We start from the raw sequence: 23,697 nt of genomic DNA, 5'->3' as shown, positions 1-23,697 counted from the left end.
AACACAATAATCACTGTTCTGACATCAAGTGTTCAAAAATATTGTAATGAAACTTGGAGGGTATGTTGATAAAACTATGGTGGTTCATTTTCTGCGATTGCCGACAAAAGGGCATATAGGCCTATGTGCCCTTCTTCCGGCAACGTCCTCAATTAACATAATAAAACCGTTATTTTGGAAAAACAAATTTTGGCCAGTTTCTTCTATATAAAAAAAAAACACACCTTAAGAGACAAATCACAGGGACGTAACTAACAATCAGAACTCAAAAATTTATTTAACTGAATTATGTCCTTTCGGATTATTATTATTAATTTCTTTTTTTTTGCAGCCTGAAGCTACGATTTCTACAAATACCTTGTGAACCAATTTCAGGACTTTTTAATGATTTTGTGTTGCTATTATTTTTTTTAGATCATATTTTTGTGTGTCCAAATCTAAGCACAGTACAAAATAGATCTGCTATTTACAGGAATCAGCCAAAATTTTGCCTTGAAAGCTAAAGAATTACAGACATAGGCCCCTAAGTGGCAGTCTTCAACTATGTATTTATATAAAATGTGCGACAATAAACTGAAGTAAGGCATCAAGGAACCAATTTGCAAGCAAGAGGCCGCTGGAAATTACAGATTTGTGGCGTTCAGCGCCATTGCCGTTTTATTTCCTGGCCTTTGCACGAATTTCTGGAGCATACTTCAGTTTTGTTACGTTTGCGTGACCTGCAGACAGCCTGTACACACCATCTGGCGACCCAGGCAGGAAGATACCTCGGATTGTGGACCCACCCAGAGCCGTAACAGGGTTCACAGGAGGGGGTTGGGCTCAGTTTAACCGTATATCATTATTTTGATGAGTTTTTTTCTTATAATAATTGAAATAAAAAAAAACATTGATTGTCACACACACATCTGGACAAATATCTAGTAGGCTTTTTATAACTCCAATGTTTACTCTCAGAAATTTAATGATTTTGTTTGTAAAAAGAAAACTATATTTTTATATTTGGGTTTTTATTAATTTTTTTTCTTTGTGCTTAAGCCAATTATTTATTTTGTTTAAAAAAAGACATAAATACACATATATTATTAAATACATTAAACACACATGTCCAGTTTGTATGAAAGACAAGCTTATAGATACATGTGCGCAAATGGGCATTAAATACAGACTACTCGTAAACACGATTCCTGTGGCTTCTGTGTAAAAGACACGTCTGGCTGTAAGAGAGAGGAAATGCATTATTGCAGCTCACTTACGGATTACAATCATCCTCTAGAATAATCTCTCTGCAAACTTACGAAGCTAAATTGCTGTAACTTTCTTATTCAGTTTTTGCTTGTGATTGGTTTTCTTTAAAATATCCTGGAGAGAGGGGTCCGGAACCCACGGACCTCCCCCGTGGCGAGACAGGCCTGCCAACGCGCTCCAGAGCAGACTGTTTGCCCTCGCGAGCATGTGGAGCTTGCGTCTGTGTGACACTTCTGTGGGGCAACAAACCACGAAAGATCCAAAAAAAACTCAAAACCAGGGGCAAAGGCAATTATTTCCAATAATTTAAAAAAAAAAGTATTTACAATATGTCTTTATTTTAATAGGCTACACTTGCTCAATACAAAACTTTATATACCGTTTCAGAGTCCGTGGGCAGGAATTTATACAAAAATAACACAGTAAGGTTTTTCAAACAATTGTAATTACTCTTCATTACATGTAGTATTAATAAATAACTTTTATTTCCACCTAGGCTCCATGACAAAAATATTCCCTAAACCCCTTTGAAACAAATTTTTTTAATCAATCACAAAATCAAAAAAACCTAGTTTACGTTCCTTTTCCCCAGATCCTTGTGGACAGTGAAGACTAACCTAACTGTGGAAATTCAAACCAACTGATCCATCCTGTCATCTATTTTATAATTAAAAAAAAAATTGTTAACATATGCCATTGCTGGTTTTAACTGTACGTCACAGAGTGGAGAAACCACAAGAATGAACAAGAAAGACAAACACAGAAACACACTGAAGACCAGCCGATGCCAGCACAGGCAGCACAGAGAGGATTCAGCGGGAGGAATCAGTCTGGAAAAACATCACAGCACAGACGAACAGTGGGCTGACGATGTGACAACTTGTGACAAGGACAGAAAATAAAGACAAGCCACCACCTTGGTGACGTACAGGTGAACCCGGTCTCGCGTCCATGAAGGTCTTTCACAAGCACGAATCATTCAAAGAACATCTACTTCACGACTTCACAGTCCCTTACCAGGAAGACCGCAACCGGCGGCAAGGGCAATTTGCGTTGCTGTGGTTGGTTCACGGTCACAGTACGGACATACCACTGAGCTGCGCACGTGAGTGAGCTACTCCGGAGTGGTCTACCCGGCATCTACTTGCATCTACTGTAGCTGTGTTTGCCCGTCCATCCTTCCTTCTTTAACAAGCACTCGCGCTAAAGGTGGTGATTTCATTATTTCGCTTCATTAATTTTTTTTTTACCATTAATTAAATGTGATTATGATATAAATAAATCTAATTTTTAATAAATGGTTTTTTCATCAATTCAAAACAAGTTTTGAAAACTTTAAAAATTCATTTCTACGAGTGATATTCGTAACGTAAGCTCCATTTGGTCATTAAAATAAAATAATAAAAAAACACGAGAAAAGTTTTTACTGACAGTTTTAGAGATGCAACAATGAACTATGACTACATCATCAAATCAAAAATCTAAGAAACAAATTATTATTATTTTTTTTTACTTCCTAACATTGTGTTGTAATATCTTTGATATGTCCAGGATCTTTAGACGTACTAAATTAAAACAGCAAGCATCGTATACCGCAGGATCGACCAAACAGGATACGTGATACGGGACAATTGCCAAAAAACATATTCATATTTTCAGAAAACCAACTAAGTGGCAATCAAATCCCTATGATGCAAAAAAAAACTTGGCCTAGTCAAGTAACAAATTATGGTCTTTGCTTTACAAATAAAGATATCTACACAGTTTATAAAATTCTGTATCTGAAAAAAAAAAAAAAATGTCCAGGAGAGCTGCATATTATTTCATTTACAAAATTGGACATTTTTGTGTGGATATTTACTTTATTAATGAACTCTCTGTACAGGGCTGAGGACTTAGTAACTAGGGAGAGAGTGCGACACGGCTCGTGCGGGAAAGGCACGCGACACGGCGCGACTACGCGAAGATCTTCTCCTCGCGCCGCTTCTTGGTGACGACGGTGCCCGGCTTGTGCTGGGCGTCCGGGTGGTTGAGCAGCTCCGGCGCGCACGTGGACAGCGGGCTGGACAGGATCAGGTGCTTCAGGTCGTAGAACAGCTCCGAGTCGTCCTTGGTGCAGAAGGACACGGCGATGCCGTTCTTGCCCGCGCGCCCCGTGCGCCCGATGCGGTGCGTGTACTCCTCGATGCTCTTGGCCATGTCGTAGTTGATGACCATGGACACGTCCTTGATGTCGATGCCCCGCCCCGCCACGTTGGTGGCCACCAGGATGTCCTTGGAGCCCGACTTGAGGCTGGCGAGCGCGTACTCGCGCTGCTCCTGGCCCTTGCCGCCGTGCAGCGTGCAGGCGTTGTAGCCCAGCTTCTCCAGCCCCTTGGCCAGCACGTCCGCCCCCTTCTTCTGGTTCACGAAGATGATGACGGGCGGGGTCACGCCGCGCCCCAGGATCTCCATCAGCTTGCGCCGCTTGTCGCCCTCCGACAGGATGTACACGATCTGCTCCACGCGCTCCGTGGGCTTGCCCGCCGACCCGATGTACACCACGGCCGGGCGCCGGAGGTACGTCCGCGCCAGCCGCTCCACCGCGGGGGGCATCGTCGCCGTGAACATCACCGTCTGGCGGTACTTCTTCTTCGAGTTGTAGTTCATCAGGAGCTTGGTCTCGTCCTCCGCGTCCTCCGTGTCCGGCTTCAGGTTTGTCACGGGCATGTAGTCCAGGATCTTCTGGACGTCGGGCTCGAAGCCCATGTCGATCATGCGGTCCGCCTCGTCCAGCACGATGTACGTGCACTGGTTGAGCACCAGGTAGCGGTTCTCCAGCACGTCGATGAGACGCCCCGGTGTCGCGATCACGATCTCGCACCCCATGCGCAGGCGGAAGCCCTGCTCCTCGCGGGACAGCCCGCCCACCACCACCACCGTGCGGATGCCCAGCGGCTGCCCGAACTTGTTGGTCTCCTCCTCTATCTGCTGGGCCAGCTCGCGGGTCGGGGCCAGGATGATGGAGTACGGCCCCTGGTCCGCGTCCTCGATCCGCTCGATCTTCGGCAGGGACTGGATCCACATCAGCAGCGGGATCAGGAACGCCAGGGTCTTGCCCGAGCCGGTTTCTGCCACGCCGATGATGTCCCTGTTCTGCAGCCCGATGGGTATGGCCTGTCGCTGGATGGGCGTGGGCTCCAGGTAACCCACCTTCTCGATTATTTCCAGGATCTCGCTCGGAATGTCGCACTCCTTCCAGTTGCGGATGGGATCCGGGATGCGTCCGCCCTTGATGGTCACGTTGTAGTCCTCCCTGAATATACGCCAATCTCTCTCCGTCATCTCGTCTTTGGATTTTTCCGACCAGTGGCGATCGTCCCATTTTTGTTTCTCCTCTTTCTTCTTCAGCTTCTTGAGTCGCACCTTCTCTTGCTCCTTTTCAGCCTCCGTACGCCTCCTCTCCAAGAGCTCGCCGTAGAACTTTGACTGATCTCTTTTCTGTGCTTTTATATCGATTCCAGCAACGTTCCCGCGCCCGAAGAACTGCACCTGATGCTTCTCTTTGTACAGTGGGTTATAATCAACGGATGTGTCCTCCGAGGCATCCCAATCGAAAACAAACTTACGATCGTTTAACCTCCGGACCCTTCGCTTCTTTTTGATGAGGCCTAGGTAACGTTCTTTAATAGCTTCTACTTCCTTCTCCTTATCTTTGAACATCTGCGGGTCTTCATCCCTGTCTTTACGTGGTTCCCGATCTCTGTCCCTATCTCTGTCTCTATCCCTATCCCTGTCTCTGTCCCTATCTCTATCCCTGTCCCTCTCTCTGTCCCTGTCCCTGTTATCTCTTCTTCTGTCCTTCTCGTGATCCGGATCGTTCTTCCTCTCTTCCAGTTCCTTGGCCGCGAAGTCTGCTCGTTTCTTCCTCTCGTCCTCGTTTCTGCGCCGGATCTCCTCGACTTCCAGCTGTCGCTTCCTCAGCGCCTCCGCGGCGCGCTCCTCCTTGGTCAGGAACTTGGGCTTGCTCCGCGCAGCCTCCTCGGCCTGCTTCTTGGCCAGCAGCTCCTCCAGGGACAGCGGCTCCTTCTTCTGGTCGAGCTCCTCGGGTTCCTCCTTCTCCACCTTCTCGCCCGCGGTCGGCGAGGCGGAGTGCTTCCTGTCCTTGTGCTTGTGTCGGTCCCTGCTGGCGCTGCGCGAGCGCCGCTCCCTCTTCTTGCCGCGGTCCTTGTCGCGCTCCTTGGACGCGCTCCTCGCCCGCCGCTGGTGGTCCTTGCCGTCCCTGCGGTCGCGTCCCCGCGCGTAGTCGCGCTCGCGACTCCTGCTGCGTCGCTGCGACACCTTCTTGTCCACCCCCATTTCCCCAACTTCAACCAACAACAATTACAGTTAAATGCAGACACTCGCCGAGTTCTGGCGTTTCAACACTCACTTCACGCAGTTTTACCACTGCAAAACACACAATCACGAACTTAGCGAACGTCCATTCGTTGTTTACACTACACATTTGAAAACAAAACAACAACTTAATCAGGAGCACCAACATGTGAACTTAAAAATTTTATAAAAACCTAAACATAAAAGAAAAACAAATTTTAAAATATTAGGTCATAACTTATTTCCAATTATTAGTTTTCTAAACCATAGTTTTGAAATGTTCTTACATGTTATTACCTTTTTTTTTATCGAATGCAATAAAATTTTAATAACCGTTTTATTTTTTGTATTGGCATCCGAATTGAAATTAAAAAAAAGTCATAACCAAATAATTATATAATTAATCTTTATTGCGTCTTCAAAACATTCGTATTAAAAATTGTACAAATAATATTTGCTGTATTCCTAAGCGCAGTGTGAATTGAGTGAATAGCTCCGCACAGGTGCATGCCATTGACATACATAAATCACCTGCAAGCTGCGAAGGCTGCAACTGTTTGAAAATGGCAAGTTTAGAAGTTCCTGATCATTGTTTTACGCCGATAACAATCACAGCAAGTGCTGAAACCACTACCGAGTGATTCTGTTCTGCTAGTAGATGTCTGAAATGAATCGGCAACTGGAAATGGAAACGGTCTTGGACCGTACCACCAGGGAAGACGATCATAACATAGATTGGCAACTGCCTTTATCTTTCGTTAAGAAGCGGCATACTGAAGAAATTGTAGGCGTGGACGCAATAACACAAACTTGGAGAATGAAGGAACGGGTAAGCTTAAATTACTTCTTATTATGTTAAGAAAACAATCATAGGAAACTTAACCTCAAAAGTTATCAGTTGGTTTTTTTTATCCAGTGAATCTTTTAAAATTTTGAATGGTGGTTGTGAAGTTTGTAAGCTTTTTTTTAAAAAAATTCTATAGAATTTACAAGATGAATTTGGTATTAACCTTCTGAAGCAATTTTTTTTTTACTTATTTTGGATAATTTATTAATCAAAAATTTAGCAGGCTGTTGGCTTGCCTTGCTATGGGAAGGAGAGCGGTAAAGATTTACGGTTTAAAAAAAAAGTTAAAAATTTATAGTGAGTTAATTGATAAACATTTGCAGCTCCTAAAAACACTTTCGAATTTTGGATTTGAATATTCAAAAAATTTTACTCTACGATAGATCGAGATTATAAGCAGGCACAGTAACAAGTGGGTAGTTGACACATTCGTTTAGTGTTTAATTATTAGAGCTTTCCTATTTTATGAGATAAAAGTACCCACAAATATTTTATATTAAATCATGAAACTTATAGGCAAATTGCATGTTATACATGCATTAAAAAAAAATTCTTGTTGCAGTGTATATATGTGAATCACTGATATTACTATTGGTTACAACATCAAAATACAATTTGATTCTTTAGCTGCTCATCCAAAAATAAATATCTGGCTAAAAAGTTTTTTCCTATGTTCCTTGATTGTCTTGCAAAATTTCATTTTGTATTTTTAGTGTTGTTGCTAACATGTTATAATTGGGACACAAATCAGTTCGAACATTACAAGCTTTAAACAATTTTTTTTTTCGTAATTTGATCCTGTATTTGACATAGGAAGTGTAATGCAGCTTCGCCAAGAAAAATATTCGCAGTTCGATTTGATTTTCACTAATATTTTAAACATTCAATTTGACATTCATTTCACTTCAAGTAACCGGTATTCGCACATGCCTATCAGTGTAGGCCGATGAGGCAGACGGGACGGGGAAAGCAGGGAACGCTCGGGGCAGTCAGCTGAAGTAGGGGCGTGGACAGGGGCGCAGCCAGGGGGTTGGGGGGGTTAGAGGTTCACCCCCCCCTTCCCCCTTAGCACCAAATCATTAATTAATTTCTTATTCATCACTCAAACAAATTTCATATTAAAATTAATAAAAATTTTACCATTACAATATTTAAATTTAAGTACCTACCGAAAACTGCTAAAATAGCACTATTTTACACCTCAAAATCCAAATTTTCCCGGGGGGAGGAGGGAGGCATGCTTCTTAACACCCCCCCCCCCCCCCCCTATACACTAATCCTGGCTACGCCACTGGGTGTGGGAAGTCTGGTTGTTGTGGTGCAGCGACGCAGCGTGTCGTGGTTGCAGATGAAGACGGTGAGCGTGGCGCTGGTGCTGTGCCTGAACGTTGGGGTCGACCCGCCGGACATCGTCAAGACACAGCCGTGCGCGCGGCTCGAGTGCTGGCTAGGTGAGGCGGCACGGAGTCCGTGTCCCGGTGTCCGGGGAAACACCTGTCCGCATCTCGGGGAAACCCCTCGAGCGTGTTAGGGATTTCTGCATGTGCGAATATTGCGAATATGAGTGTCATGAGTGCGTTTTTGGGTTTCATGAGTGAAGTGTCGTGAGTGAAATGAGTTAATTGAGTTTTTGAGAGTGTGAAGATTTCATTGATCAAGATCTTTAGATCTTGTAGTAAGCATACAATCATATTTCAAGGAAGCATGATCTTTAGAGTCCCGGAAGTCCAGTTCGAAGCTTCGACGAAGTGAATCGGTCGAAGATCCTTTTTTTTTTAATGTTCGATTATGATTTCGCCAGGAAATTTTGCTGTTCGTTTTTTATTTTATTCGAAGCTTCGGTTTTGCGATGCAAAAGCTTCGCGTCCGAGGTGAAGTTTCGCATTTGTTGTAAAGTTAAAAATATTTGGAAGCCCAAGTTTTTTGCTCACAATCAAATTTAGTTTGTTTGTGTTGTATATGTTTCGTTTGAATAAAGTTGGTTACCTAAAGAATCAAAAGAAGGCGCTCCATTTGGTTTAATGAATGTATGTTTTATTTTATCATTTTATTGAATGATGTTATATGTAACAGGGTCCAATTTGGTGAATAATTCAAATAGTTCAAACATTACAAATGTTTAATAATTTTTTTTTACTTCAATCTTTTTTTTTTCTTCATAAAATAATTGTAATGCAGCTTTTGCCGAGAACAACATTCACAATTTAGTTCAACTTCATAAATATTTTAAACATTCAATTTTATATTTGCTTTGCATCAAAAAACTATTATTGACAGACACAGGCCTGATTAGGGAACACCCAAGTGTTAAAGAGAAAACCCTGTAATATCAAGAAAAACCCGAATTTTTACAAGGAAAAGCGCAAGTGTGTCGTTGAAAATTGGGATAGGTATTTCAGTGAAACATACCTGTTGGAGGTAATACTGATATGTAACGAATACCAAGGCGTCCCAGGGAAAATCTGTGTTTATCAGGAAAAATCTTATTTCATATTAAAATTAGATATAATAAATAAAGATGTGCTGGAAAAAAAGAACCTTGAATTATTTTAAGGAGGTCGTCTGGTTAGGTGCGTGTGTTCATTGCCGCTTCCAATGCCTCACCCAGACACCAAACTAGTGCGCTGTCTTCGCATCAGTTTCCCGCCTTGTCTGTATTTCAAGCAGTGACCCTGTGATTGTGTGGTCTAATATCTGTACTATACACTTACAACAATTGCATATACATTTTCCATATTATTTAGAGAGAGAGAGATATATCTATGTACAAGAGCTGCTCTTTTAAATATACATGATGTCCCATAGTTCATTGTCAAGCCGAGAACAAGAAGTAGGTCAGTAAATTATGGTTATGAATTTTAAAAAAAAATTCAAAAAAGGCATTATTTCGAAAGTTCATTAATCCCCACCCTGCACCATATTATTAGATACAGTGAAGAAATATTTGCTACACTATCGTAAATAACCCTACTATTGATAACAATTCAAAATTAAATCAAACATTTTATACGTTTAGGGTAAAATAAATTATTTGGGTGGCTTATGCTGCAAAAAATTTTAATCTGGTAAATTTGAATTATCATACAGTAAACAAAAAAAATACTTTGATAACTTACCAAGTTATTTTAAAAAATTTGGATGATTAAAGCGAATAAATTGCTAAGTTAGCAAAGTAATTTTTAAACCCGTCAGAGAATTCCCCCCCCCCCCCCCCCCCCCCCCCCCTCTTACAGTATAACATTTTTTATTTTATTATGAAATGTTATAAATAGCAGGGTTTCTTATGATTGTGTAGCAAAAGTTTCAGTCAACGGCATCTAATAATTTGGTGCATGGGCTTGGATCCGGGGTAGCTGGAACTAAGAAACCTTCTCGCAAAATCGTGACTGTGAAATGGGGTTCACACACGCAAATGTTAAAAATATATATTGTGAGAAAAATTTCTTAATATTTTAATGTTTTTCTGCTTATGGCACGCATGTAGGCCAAAGTGTGGGCAGTGTATAGCATACAAGCACCGTACCCTGAGATGACTTGTGTTGGTTTAACCCCACGCGCAAAACTCAGGTCCCACGGGCCTCTAGAGATCTGCGCCCCTGATTTCGAAAAAAATGCCTGTGGGGCACTTTTTGAATTTTGAAGCATGATTGATTGGCCTGTCCGTGTTTCTCGGCTCGGCATTGAGTCGCGGGACACACTAAATTTTAAAAAAAAAAAAATTTAATCGGGAAAATTTGAATAATCATACTGTAAAAAAAAAAAAACCTTTGATAACTTACCAAGTTATTTTTAAAAAATTTGGCTGATTAAAGCGAATAAATTGCTAAGGTAGCAAAAGTGTGTAGGCGTGTGTTTCCGGACGCGGTCTCGAAGGGGAGTCGAAGGGGGTGTGCGTGCGCGTGTTGGCAGACCCGCTGTCCATGAGCCCGCAGAAGGCCCTGGAGCAGATCGGCGAGGTGCTGCAGAAGCAGTATGAGCGCTGGCAGCCGCGCGCAGCGCTACAAGCTCAACCTGGACCCCACCGTGGAGGACGTGAAGAAGCTGTGCACGTCCCTGCGCCGCAACGCCAAGGACGAGCGCGTGCTGTTCCACTACAACGGCCACGGCGTGCCGCGCCCCACCTCCAACGGCGAGCTCTGGGTCTTCAACAAGGTGCGTCCCCCTGTGCGTCCCCCGGGCGTCTGGTGCGTCCCCCCGCTCGCACTGGGCCGCGCGTCCCCCGGGCGTCCCTCGTTCACCGTGCGTGCCAGGCGCGGATCCGAACAGCCTCAAAGCCGCTGCTCCAGGGTGACCCACGCTCGAGAACGTCAAGGACCTTGCTCGAAATCCTGGAAGGGTCAATGGAAATTCTCCGGCGATAAGATTCGAGAGCAAAAAATTTCATGCCTCCAATCTGCCGTCACCTAGACTGTGAGAGGAATGTTTTTTTTTTTTTTTTCAGATGGTGGTTTAATGTCCTGTAGTTAAGGGGCCCGCCTGGTCAGGGGTGTATGTGTGTTAGTGAGGCGGGATGATAAGCGCGACGCTCGCTGGTATTTCTAGCGCGGTATCGCCTCTAAGCTCAAGGCTCTGGACTGGCTCGCAGTCTTCTCGTCGTCAATTGATAACTGTGAAATTTGAGCCGTGACCGTAACACTACATGGCGGAGAAATGAAGATGAAGGTGTAATGCAAGTCCCTTAAGTGCTTTCAAGAATCTGTACCAGTTGTTTTACACCTAAAAATTACTCTGAAAACATGTGATTTAGCCATTTTAACTCTTCTAGAAATACAGTTTAAAAACATGATCCAAAATTAAAAGTACTTTTCGGGCCTCAGCGAACTCTTAAATGCTTTTCGTAAACATACCCCACTCGGATATCTTGAGTAGTTTTGAAATCGCGTTGTTTTTCCTGAAGCTCTGCACACCGTGTGTGTGACCAGGTAGGCGGGGCCCTTAATGTCTTGTCGAATTTAGTCCCCTTTTTATTTCCTGTAATTGTTTCTCTATGTATTTTAGTTTGTCTTTTTTCTTATTTTTTTTTCACAGCTCACCTCAAAAGTTTTCCAACTGTTGGTGGGCATGTCGCACTGTTGTAAATACGTAAAAATAAATAATTATTAGCAAGTAGTATGCTGTGTTGAGAATTTGCTGTAGAGGTTTTGGAAGTGAAAACTTCATTAGCCGCGTTGATCGAGATTTTTGGTATGGGGCAAAACTTAAGGGGTTCGCGTCACCGACATGCTAGTGATGTAATATACCAAAATAATTTTCTTACGTGCATTTGACATAGGAATGATGTCATATTACACGTTTGAAAACAAAAGTTTTTTTAAGTTTTCGTTTCTGTCGACCGTCCCCACGACTGCCTTTTCGTTTTTTTTTATTCCTGGAAGATCTTGAAGCTGTTTAACAGTCACGTGGGTGGTTGTCCATCGCACGGGGAAGCGCGTACCTGGTGCCCGATGTCTCATGGGTTCTCGTTCGCAGACCTACACCCAGTACATCCCGCTGTCGGTGTACGACCTGCAGACGTGGATGGGCGTGCCCTCCATCTACGTGTACGACTGCTCGAACGCCGGCATCATCGTGGACTCGTTCAAGCAGTTTGCCGAGCAGCACGAGCGAGAGTACGAGGTGAGCGGCCCGGAGCGACGGTCGGTGTTCGCGTCTCGGCGACGCTCAAACCGCGGTGGATCTGTGGATGTTCAGTTCTGTTAATGACAGTTCCTCACAGCCGAAGGAGGCATTGCGACGCTCGAACTTAAATATCACACCACTCACACACACACATGCATTCCATAGTTTTTAATATGTTCAAGTAGATAACATTTCCACACATTTCAGTCCTTTCCTTTGATTTACATCCTTGCAATTCATGCATTTAATCATTGAAATTTGTTTATACTATAGTACACTTATTTCGTTATAAATGGGTTCTTTTAATGCTTTTTCACGTAATTTTTACTTCATTTCATTTGTATAATTACATTTGGGTAAAATTAATTCAATTTGTATTTTATTAAGTTATTTTATTTGTTATATTAGGTTTCCGACTCATTTCGGTATGTGTGGATTTATTTCATTTCCATTAGCACGCTATTCATCAAAGCTAGTAAAGCTGAAATCTCCAAATCAACATATCGGCATTAGCATGCTTAGTAATAAAACATATTGGAGTTACTGTAATATCGTCATATTAAAGGGAAAAAAAGTAGTGGATCTGAGCGTAGACGTACCAGACCACTAGTGTCTGGTGGGAAAGTGCTAACTGTGGACACATTGCCAGGGTCTGCACCACGCACAAACATCTCCTACCAACTTCTGCAGGAAAGTACGTACTAGATCCGAGCGTGGATGTACCAGACCACTAGTATGTATCTGGTGGGGAAGTGCTAACTGGCGCGCGTGTGTGTGTGTGCGCAGCAAATGGCCGCGCAGAACAAGGGCCAGGCGGTGACCTCGTCGTCGCCGCCGCCGTCCTTCAGGAACTGCATCCAGCTGGCGGCGTGCGCGGCCAACCAGATCCTGCCCATGAACCCGGGCCTGCCGGCCGACGTCTTCACCTCCTGCCTCACCACGCCCATCAAGATCGCGCTCCGATGGTCGGTGCTCCCCCTCTGCCCCTCCACGCCTCCTCCTCCTGTTCCCTCCTGTTTCCTCCCCCGCGGGCAGCGCGGGGCCCTCGTGTCGCCGTGACGTCACGATCCAGTTCCTCCCTTCCCCCCCCCCCCTTCCCCCGAATTGCAGCAACTCCCACCAATCAACAACTACAAGTGTAGGAGAAAGATCCCTGTTCCCTCCCCCTCGTGACGGCAGTGGCGAAGATCTCAAGGTCTTCCAAGATGATCGCCGTGCAGGGGCGTAGCCAATTGGGGGGGGGGGGGGAGTGTTTAGGGGTTCGAACCCCCATTCCCCTTCCCCCCGCCATCCCTTAGCACCAAATTATTTAATTAAATTTCCTTATTCATCACTCAAAACAAATATCATGTTAAAAAATTAATAAAAAAATTTTTTACCATTGCGATATTTAAAATTAAGTACCAAAAACTGCTAAAATAGCACTATTTTACACTTTAAAATCCAAATATTTTCCCGGGAGATTAACCCCCGGACCCCCCCCCCCCCCTCCCTTTAATACGGAGGGGGGGGGGGGGGCATACTTCTTAACACCCCCCATACACAAATCCTGGCTACGCCACTGGCGCCGTGATGTCAGAATCCAATTCCTCCTTCCCCCCCCCCCCCCCCCCACCTATCAACAGCTACAAGAATAGGAGAAAGAACGCTAAAATTTTAGCCTGAAAAAAAATATATATATACAAATAATTGTTGTAAAAAAACTGATATTTTTTTTTTTTGTTCTTCTACAAAGTTGGGTAATTGTCTAGTGTAGAGGCGCCACCTTAAAAAAAACGTAAATGGATTAGTTCAGTTCCTCGTTTATTTATAACTGGTGACCCGCCCCCGACTTCGCACGGGTGCGATGCTGACACTAAGTATGCTACAGAATGTCTTTATATACAACGTTCACAGCTTTTTTGTCAATAGACAATACAAACATGTTTTCTTTAGAGGTTACTCTTGAAAGAGCGACATGTAATTGGCCATGTGGAAAAAAACTCTCGACGCTCAAATCTATAAGCATGCAACATTAAACGTGTGCGATTGATGCTGATCATAAAGTGCTGTAGGGCGAAGCGCAACCTTCGACGCGCTATTTATAGGCACGTGCCTCCCGGCCCTTGTATTGACCTTGGTGAAGGTCAAGGTCATCCAAGACGATCCCCGTGACGTCACAATCTAATTCCTGCAGGTCGCTCAAATTACAAAAGTTTCGATCTTTTATCGTGGTACGTTAATTGAATGTAATTTGTTTAACATGAATTTTTATCGAAATGGTTGAACTAAATGGATTGGCAAAATAACTAATATTACATTGTTTGATCTTGTAGCACTTTTTAGCAACACTTTTTTTTTTTTTACATTAACGATGGCACTTTTTTCAAACACAAAAAAATTTGCAGATTTGCTTTTATTTTTTCCTAGTAGTTTGGTTCTAGACATGCTTATTATTATTACCAATGATTTTATTTTATAAGTGCATCATGTTTAGTCAAAATGTGAATATTTTGGTGAAAATTTACTGAGAAATATTATAGATTAATATTTGCTGAATAATATACTATTAATATGAATGACTGCGTATAAAATTAAAACAAAATCACCAGAAATCTTCTGTTTGAAAAATAAAATTGCTTTAAAAATAAAAACATAAAATCTTGTCCTTAGCTGTTAAACAATTTTTATAATCACACTCTGGCATTGTGTCAGCCAGTGCTATGCTACTGCGTTGCAGAGTCAGTGATAAGTGTCAATATATATTTGTATGTGTATGTGTCTGTATACATGGTTACATACAGATTTTTTTATCAATCAATTCAAGAAAACAGAAAAATTTGAATTTTTTTTTTGTGTATTATCTTTGAAAGATTTGTGCAATGGGAGTGCATGACTTGATGTAAGCTTTTGGACATACGCCATTGCTAAGCACATGTATGTCTATGTCTGTAGAAGAAAACTACAAAAAATTTATCATGATAAATACCCTAATTTTTTCAGCCCCTACTCAGTCGCACCTGTGATTTCGTACCATGTGCGTCTCTGCCTGAGGACGGGAGCAGATAGCGGTTCCCGAAACGTCGCTTGTTTCTGTTTTGGAAAACTATTGTGTTTGTTTCGTCTTTTCGTTTTGTCGTGTTTTCGTCTCGTTTCAACTGTTGTGCTGACTTTTTTTGGGTTCAATATTTTTGTGCTGATATCATTTGTGTGGGTTTTTTCATTCTCTTAGTCCATTTTTCTTTGTTTTTCTTTGTTTGTTGACCATATTCCTGTTATGGAATATTATGTGGTGTTTATATCCTGTTGACAACAGCAATTTTTTGCTTAATTTGTGTTTTTTGTCTTTTGGGGGTTTTTTGTAGTTTTCTTCTACAGACATACAGTTGCTTAGCAATGGCGTATGTCCAAAAGCTTACATCAAGTCTTTTTTTTTTTTTTTTTGGACGTAGAGGGGTAAATGCCCCTGCACTATCGCCTTGGATTGCACATTCTGACGTTGATTGCCTGTATCCCCTCCCCCTGCTATCTTGTCCTTGCGTCTGCGCGTCGGTAACGTAACGTAACGTGATCCGTGCCCCTGTTGTTCCCAGGTTCGTCATGCAGAACACCTCCAAGCTCGTGCCGAAGGTGTCCATGGATCTCATCGACAAGTGAGTAGCGACGGTGATCCGGGGCTGTGTGACTGTGGATTCAAAATAATTCTAATGGTGAATCGCGATAAAAAAAACACAGAAAAGGCATTTCCATGCGCCGCAGTAACCCCCGAAATGCAATTGAAATTACGAAACCACCCGGCATTTTCAGTCAAAACTTAAACTCTGGTGACGAATGCCTAATATTTTTAATTATTAAATCTAATGTGAGTAAATTTATTTACCACAACATTTGTACTTCAATTTAATAAAAAAAAATTTTTTTTATTTCTGCCGAAAATTTTAGACGTGCTTGTTATAAATGGTTATTTTGAAAGACTGCATCGTGGATCAGTGAGAACGTGCGTTGTTTGGTTCCTGCCCCGGGCGGGAAGTAACCTGGTTGAGTTCCCGGTCCGACGTGCACGTTGTCTCGTGCCTGCGGTGGCGAGGACGACGGACGGGAGAGAGGGGCGGGTGCCCGGGACCTCCGGACCGTGTGCTTGCACCCGCAGGATCCCCGGGCAGCTGAACGACCGGCGCACCATGCTGGGGGAGCTCAACTGGATCTTCACCGCCATCACGGACACTGTGGCGTGGAACACGCTGCCCCGGGGTGAGTGAGCACGGCCCCTCGTCCCGCAAGTGTTCCCGGGATACACCGTGTCCCTGAGAGAATGTCCCAGTTACGCACAGAGCTCTTTTTTGCTGGCCTTCTAGTTCACCTGACACAACTTCATGTAGTTTTTTTCCTTTGGGGTTTCATAAAAGATCGTGTCTACATTCTCCTGCTACCTAATGATTTGCCAGAGTTCAGACGCAGAATTGAAGAGGCTATTGCTTCCATTACTCTGCACTTTTTAACCAAAGTGTGGGAAGAATTGGGATTTTAGGTTTGGATGTTTGCCGTATAACTAACATTGGACATATTAAACATTTTTAAGTAAAACCAAGATAGTTTACCCTTCAATTTGATGTATGATTTGTTGTATATAGTGTAAATTAAACTGTTGAAATATAACATTTAAACTAGGACATTCTTTTTATGAACATTTTGTATTTCATATTTGTGAATAACTTGATATTATATTATTCTATGAGAGTTGTCTGATTTAAAACACGGTTTAAACCATGGTTCAAACCAAGTGGGTTTTATAAAAACCCAATTTTTTTTAAATAATGTATTTTTAAATACAAGATATTAATTTTTTATAAAAGGTCTAATTCCACTTTAATTACAACAAAAATTTGGTCATTAATGTTTTTTGTGGTTTACAGGAGAAAAAAAAATTATAGGCCATCATGATATAATCATTTAAATTATCTGAATAAGTTGTAAATCATACCCGGCTAAATACTACTCTAAAATTAAAAAAATATTAAAAATTTGATTCCTTTTCGGTCTGAAATCCCTGACTGTACTGTTAATCCCTATTCTGTGGGAAACACCTATTCTATGGATAATCCTCTTCCTCCTGTGCAGAAACACCCTCTCTGTGGTTAAGTCACGGTCGGATGTGCGGATTTGCTGGACTTCAGTTCTTCTGGTTTAACGTGAGCAGCAGAAAGCAGGATGTTGTATGGGTTTCATTTGAACATGCTGACATAATAAAAAAATAACCTGATTTAAACCTAAAAAATCTTATTTGAATAAAAAAAAAGGTGTTTTGGTTTTTTACCAATCCTGTATTCCATTAAACATTTCAAATTGAATTTTTTTTGTTAATTATTCGCTAACCATAGATACACCAAGTGAGGCTCATTCACAAAAAATTTAATTGAAAAAAATACATGTAGTAGTGGGTAAAATCCAAATTTTCTCGAAACGGAATCTCGAATCTGAATCCCTGAGAGTACCTCGGACATTCAGTGACGCAGACATAATGTTTATATTGTATATAATAATTTTAATATGTACAGTTAGGTAAAATTTTCCACGCATTTCAGTTCTTTCCTTTGATTTATTTCGTTACGTTTCAAGCATTTAATCATTGAAATTCGATTCCATTAAAGTACTCTTTATTTCAGTGCACTGTGGACTAGCAGACATCTGCATGCCGTCACACGCTCAGTTAAAGACCGCAGGTGTCGGACTGGAAGCTTGAGCCCTGATTGGGGGCGACGCGCGCGGGCAGACGTGTTCCAGAAGCTGTTCCGACAGGACCTGCTGGTGGCCAGCCTGTTCCGCAACTTCCTGTTGGCCGAGAGGATCATGCGCTCCTGCGGCTGCACGCCCGTGTCGTCGCCCAAGCTGCCCCCCACCTACCAGGTGAGCCCCCGCTCCCCGGTCCCCGTTTCCCGTTTCCCGTTTCCCGTTCCCCGTTCCCCATACCCCGTTCCCCGTACCCTGTTTCCCATACCCCGTTCCTGGTTCCCCGTTCCCCGTACCCTATTTCCCATACCCCGTTCCTGGTTCCCCGTATCCCGTTCCCTGTTCCCCGTTCCTGGTTCCCTGTTCCCCGTACCCCGTTTTCCATACCCCGTTCCTGGTTCCCCATTCCCCGGACCCCGTTTCCCATACCCCGTTCCTGGTTCCCCGTTCCCCGTACCCCGTTCCCCATACCCCGTTCCTGGTTCCCCGTTCCCCGTACCCTGTTTCCCATACCCCGTTCCTGGTTCCCCGTATCCCGTTCCCTGTTCCCCGTTCCTGGTTCCCTGTTCCCCGTACCCCGTTTCCCATACCCCGTTCCTGGTTCCCCGTTCCCCGTACCCCGTTCCCCATACCCCGTTCCTGGTTCCCCGTTCCCCGTGACGAGTGTGTGACTGACGCGGGCCTGGGGGGGGGTTGGGGCAGCACCCCATGTGGCAGGCCTGGGACCTGGCGCTGGACCTGTGCCTGGCGCAGCTGCCGGCCATCCTGCAGTCGGAGGAGCCGTTCGTGCACTCGCCCTTCTTCGAGGAGCAGCTGACGGCCTTCCAGGTGTGGCTGGAGCTGGGGTCGGACCGGCGCAGCCCCCCGGAGCAGCTGCCCATCGTGCTGCAGGTGCCCGCCCCCCTTCCCCCGTCCGCTGTCGCTCTCCCGATGAGGGGGGGAGCAGTATCCAGAAGGGGCGAATGAAATGTTGCCCATTGGAAGGGCAGCCCTTCAGGATTTTTCTGACAGTGGTTAGTTTAGGTTAGGTTAGTTTAGGTTAAGTTAGGTTAGGTCACTTTACAAACTAACCACTGTCAGAAAAATCCTGAAGGGCTGCCCATTCAAGGGGCACAAATTCAGACAAGCTTTCAAAAACATTACTGTTAGAAAAATCCTGATGGGCTGCCCATCCAAGGGGCAAGTTTTCAGGATTATTTAAACTCTTAAAGGAGCGTGTTTTCAGAAATTGGATGGGCTGCCTTTCCAGTCGCTGTACAAACAAACCATTGCCAGAAAAATCCTGAAGGGCTGCCCATCCAACGGGCAACAATTCAGCTCCCCCATCCAGAATATATAAGAATATATAAGATTTATTCAATATACTTATTATTCAAAATGGGAATTAAGAAGACCTAGCAATAACCCCGGAAAATCATTCTAGAATCCAGGAAAGAATTGTATATATGTATAAAGAAATAAATCACAGAAATGAATTCTTCATGTATGTATACCCCCAAGGGGGGATTCTATCTTGAAGAGGAAATAAGTGCTGAATTAAATAGTATTGCCGACGTGAGGTTGGATAACATCTGTCGCTCTCCCGACATTCACCTCTTCGCCAACCACTAAAAACACTGCAACACGTGCACCACTGATTCATCAACTGCAACCACTTCTGGAACTACAACTACCCACCGCACACTGTGTCCGGGCCCGTGCGAAGCTTCGACTACGCACATCAATACATTCCTTGTAAATTACCCTGTGCAAGTCTCAGTTAATTCAACGTTCGTAAGTAATGAGTAGAGACTGGAAAAATTCACGAGTTCAATGACCTTCAGGATAGACCCCACAATCCTCTGCCCTACTTGGGCAAACGGCACCTGTTCATTGGGTACTGAATTATGAGGCGTCTCAAGTGGGTGACTTGTGGTTGGATACTTCTTTGATTGATTGTCTCTGATTTGCCGAGAGTCCTACATATTAACAGTGAACCAATAGCAGAAGGAGCACAACGGTATTATTTGAATTTTAGCATATCAGGAAATGAACCCGCGAATTTTTCCGGTCTCCAGTGATGAGTCGCTACCCTAATGTAATTTTTTTTTAACCTACGATGCCAGTCAGGCCTGTACGAAGCTTTGACCACGCGAATCAATTCGATTTGACTTCACCGGGAAATTTGCTATTCTTTTCATTTGAAGCTTTATTTTTGATGGAAAGCTTCGCGTCTGAAATGTGAACCTTCGCAATTGTTGCAAAGCTTTAAAACGTTGGAAGTCTTAAGATTCGCTAATGAGAATATTTTTTTTTTTTTTTTTTTTATAAGTTTTGTTTGAAAAAAGTTGGCTGCTTGAAAAATCAAAAGGTTTTAATGCAATCTTTTCACAAAATATTGTTTTGAAACATTTTTGACGCCAAAGAGGTACAAAGAGAGCACTTGCGAGTCGAGGTTTGAATTGCCAAAAAAAATTCCATTGCTGTCACGTGTACTGAGTTACATGCTTTTTTTTATTTTTTATGTTAATTATTCTAGGGCAGCTGTGAGTATGGTGGAGGCTGTATTTTCGTTATATCATTCTGAAAATCACAAAATTGGTTTTACTATTTTTGAAAACAAAGTCAGGGAAGTTCGAAATTTTGGTCATGAAAATTGAGGGCAATTTATTTCAAATTTGTGTGGATACACTGCAGTGGGTCTTCTCATTGCGTCCTGTGCAAGGCCCCCACCTGTCTCTGGCGACCTCGGTCCGCGAGACTCGAGCCCAGAGACGAAGAAGCGTCGGCCAGGCCTGTGGGAACACTAGTTTGCTTTTGTGCTAGGCGAATATCTAATTGGACGTTTCAACTATTCACAAAGTCAAAACAAATTGCTAATGTTGTGCTTGGCGAAGCTGTATTGCACTAATTAAAATATAACCATGCCTAATATTAATATTAAGCATTCATAAAAACAAATGGGGTGCTGCCATTTTTTTTAGTAACCAATATTTTTTCAAGCCAAACTTATAAAAAAAAGATTTATATTTTTATTTGCAAATCTTTAGGCTCCCAGTGTTTTAAAGTTTTTGCAACAAATGCAAAAGGGCTGTTGCACCACAACCGAAGCTTCAAATAAAACGAATACGCAAATTTCTTTGCTAAGTCAAATTGAATATTAGAAAGAGCTGAGGGAGTGTCGTGCTTGTATAAGGAGAATAGCCGGGGCGAGAGCGTAGACCCTGGAGGCACCCCTGCGGTGATCTCTCTCGAGGATGAAGTGGGGCTTATGTGCGGGCTTCCAGGAAAGAGCGAAGCGCAGGGTTGAGTCCCAGAAAGGCCAGCTTGAGAATGAGGGGGCTCGGCGGTGGACAGTATCGAATGCACGACTCGGGTCTAGCTCTTCAGTGGAACCTTTCGCAAGGTTGTAGCGTCGGCACGTACGGTTGTGAATGCGGAAGGTGTGGGAGGGGAGGTGCGAGACAGGGGCTTGCTCCCGCACCCCAGAGGGTAGAGAGAGAGTCGATGGGGTGACAGCTCACACCCTCATCCCAGGGGCTTGAGAGAGAGTGGACGGGGTGATAGCAGGGGCTACCGCCCGCACCACAGGGGGTAAGGACGGGGCGACACCCCCGGCAGGTGCTGCTCAGCCAGGTGCACCGGCTCAGGGCCCTGGAGCTGCTCGGGCGCTTCCTGGACCTGGGGCCGTGGGCGGTGAACCTGGCCCTGTCGGTGGGCATCTTCCCCTACGTGCTGAAGCTGCTGCAGAGCTCGGCGCGGGAGCTGCGGCCGCTGCTGGTCTTCATCTGGGCCAAGATCCTGGCCGTCGACAGCGTGAGTGCCCCTCCGCTCCCTGCCCCGGCTCTGTGTCCGAGCCCAACGTGACTTACTGACAACTTTATGATATCGCTTTTAATTGTGAATTTTCAAATAGAAAAAATAAATTTTTTTTATTGAAAATTTGACACAAAATTGGAGGGAAAAAAAAATGTTGATCCAATCACTACCTAACTGCACAGTAACAACCGCTGGGTTAATCGGAAGATTGCAATAATATTTAATCTTAATTGGTCCAGCCGTTTTGGAGTCCATAGGAAAATTACATATTATCATAGATTTATATGTATGTGTGTATGTGTGTATGTATAATCAGATAAACAAAAGAACTTTCAAACTTCAATAAAAAAACACTTTCAGATTTTTTAATTTTTTTTTTTTTTAATTTTTGCGATTTTACGCCTTTTCAGTGTGGTTCCGTGTACATTCCTCGCTTTTTTTTTCTTTCCCGTATTTTGGATGCAATTTTGGAAAAATATTCTCTGCGTGTTAAAACTAATTTCGAAAAATATTTTATGTTCGTGAGTATTTTAATATTTGATATGAAATTATATTATAAATTAAAAAAAAATAAAGTAAATAAAACTGTGTTAGCAGAAGCCTAAGTGTAGCGTGTGCAGACTCTGTTACGGAGAGTTGGTTTGCGCGCTCCACTGTGATGCGGCCGGTGTGTCCACAGACGTGCCAGGCGGACCTGGTGAGGGACAACGGCCACAAGTACTTCCTGTCCATGCTGCAGGACCCTTCCGTCCAGGTGAGCTGCCCCGACGTTCCCCGCCCCCAGTGAAGTGTCCCGCGATCGGGAGGGTCAGGGGTGAGGCAGGGAAGTGAGGGTCGGTCAGGGAATTAGGTCTGTACGAAGACGAACACCAGTTTCCTTAATGCGGAATATCAAATTGAACGTTTCAAATATTCGCCAAGTCGAAACCAATTGCGAACATTGTTCTCGGGGAAGCTCAAATACACTTATTTCATAAAATACAGGTTCGTAAGCAAACAAAAATTCAACGTTGGTGATGTTTGAACTGATTAACTGATTGGGCCCTTTTTTAACATCATCCAATAAAAATTATGAAATAACTGGGCGTAATATTAATATTGAGCATTCATAAAAGCAAAAAAAAAAGTGCCTTCTTTTGATTTTTCTAAGTAACTAACCTCATTGAAGCAAAACATGTACAAAACAAAGAAACTGAAAATTTTTAACAGGTAAATCTTGGGCTTCGCAACAAATGGGAAGCTTCACATCTGAGCTGAAGTGTTGCATTACAACTGAAGCTTAAAAAAAATAAAATAAATAAATAAATAGCTGATTTTCTGGCAAAGCCAATCTAATATTAAAAAGAGCTTCAACTGATTCACTTAGAACTTTGCACTGGCATACTAGAAATGTCATGATGCATTCTGTTATCAGCCAGACTGTATAATCAAATTTCATTTTATTTTATTTTAAATAGCAGTGGTTCCCAATTTTTGTGGGCCGGAGAACCCTATGATCAACTTTCTTTTAGCAGAACCCCAACTCCTTCAAAGAAAGTTATTTGACAATGATTGTGAACATTCAAACCAAATTTATTTTATTTACACCTTATTTACTTATTGTTAAAGACAACTGATACTGAGTACAATAATAATACACCAAACAGTGGTTTTAAGTTTTTGGCAGATGATTTGGTACAATATTCGTTATCGAAGTACGTATATTTCTTTCCCGATGACACTAGAAAGTTAGTGTGTGTATGTAAAATGTGCATTAAGGATCAAATGTTTAAAAAGACGTTAAGTTGGTGGGTATAGCGGTTCACTCGGAATGGTCTTGTATGTTTTTGGTTCCCGCGCACACACGTGCTCAAATTTGGGCAGTGGACTCGGGAAACCCCTGTCACCCTGTCACAGAACCCGTAGAGTTCTGCGGAACACTTCATAGGAACCGCTGATACGTTGCATAGTCATGCACTAGACGATGGTGTACGTATGCAAGGTTCAAGTGGAGGGAGAAGCAGGCAGGCTGTGCTGCCGGTTGATGCTGGGTTTTATTTGTTTGTCAGAAAATTACACTGAATGTCAATTATTAAAAAAAAAAAATTAGTCAGGTAAATATTTAATTTTTGGCCAGGAAAAAA

General features: G+C 43.1%; 2 protein-coding genes across 2 annotated transcripts in view; one reads left to right on the top strand and one right to left on the bottom strand.

The window, feature by feature from the left end:
* Positions 1-1,569: 1,569 nt before the first annotated feature.
* Positions 1,570-5,752, bottom strand: LOC134541249 (probable ATP-dependent RNA helicase DDX23). The gene has a single exon (XM_063384523.1). The coding sequence runs from the start codon at positions 5,584-5,586 to the stop codon at positions 3,205-3,207; it is 2,382 nt and encodes a 793-aa protein (XP_063240593.1). The 5' UTR covers positions 5,587-5,752; the 3' UTR covers positions 1,570-3,204.
* A 244-nt stretch (positions 5,753-5,996) lies between these two features.
* The window catches only part of LOC134541248 (regulatory-associated protein of mTOR), a 56,468-nt gene continuing 38,767 nt past the window's right edge, over positions 5,997-23,697 (top strand). Inside the window, 12 exon segments of the mRNA XM_063384522.1 lie at positions 5,997-6,433; positions 7,800-7,902; positions 10,361-10,446; positions 10,448-10,603; positions 11,921-12,067; positions 12,857-13,035; positions 15,643-15,702; positions 16,200-16,300; positions 17,820-17,953; positions 18,479-18,667; positions 21,377-21,571; positions 22,254-22,328. Coding sequence (XP_063240592.1) covers positions 6,263-6,433; positions 7,800-7,902; positions 10,361-10,446; positions 10,448-10,603; positions 11,921-12,067; positions 12,857-13,035; positions 15,643-15,702; positions 16,200-16,300; positions 17,820-17,953; positions 18,479-18,667; positions 21,377-21,571; positions 22,254-22,328 — 1,596 coding nt within the window. The 5' untranslated portion in view covers positions 5,997-6,262.

The sequence above is a fragment of the Bacillus rossius genome, chromosome 18 (genome assembly GCF_032445375.1).
Source record: "Bacillus rossius redtenbacheri isolate Brsri chromosome 18, Brsri_v3, whole genome shotgun sequence".
NCBI classification, from domain to species: Eukaryota; Metazoa; Arthropoda; class Insecta; order Phasmatodea; family Bacillidae; genus Bacillus; species Bacillus rossius.
The sequence above is the reverse complement of the archived record's forward strand: the minus strand, read 5'-3'. Positions and strand labels throughout refer to the sequence as shown.

Excerpts from the sequence above, each read along its gene's own strand:
- LOC134541249 (XM_063384523.1), bottom strand. The coding sequence starts at position 5,586 with ATGGGGGTGGACAAGAAGGTGTCGCAGCGACGCAGCAGGAGTCGCGAG.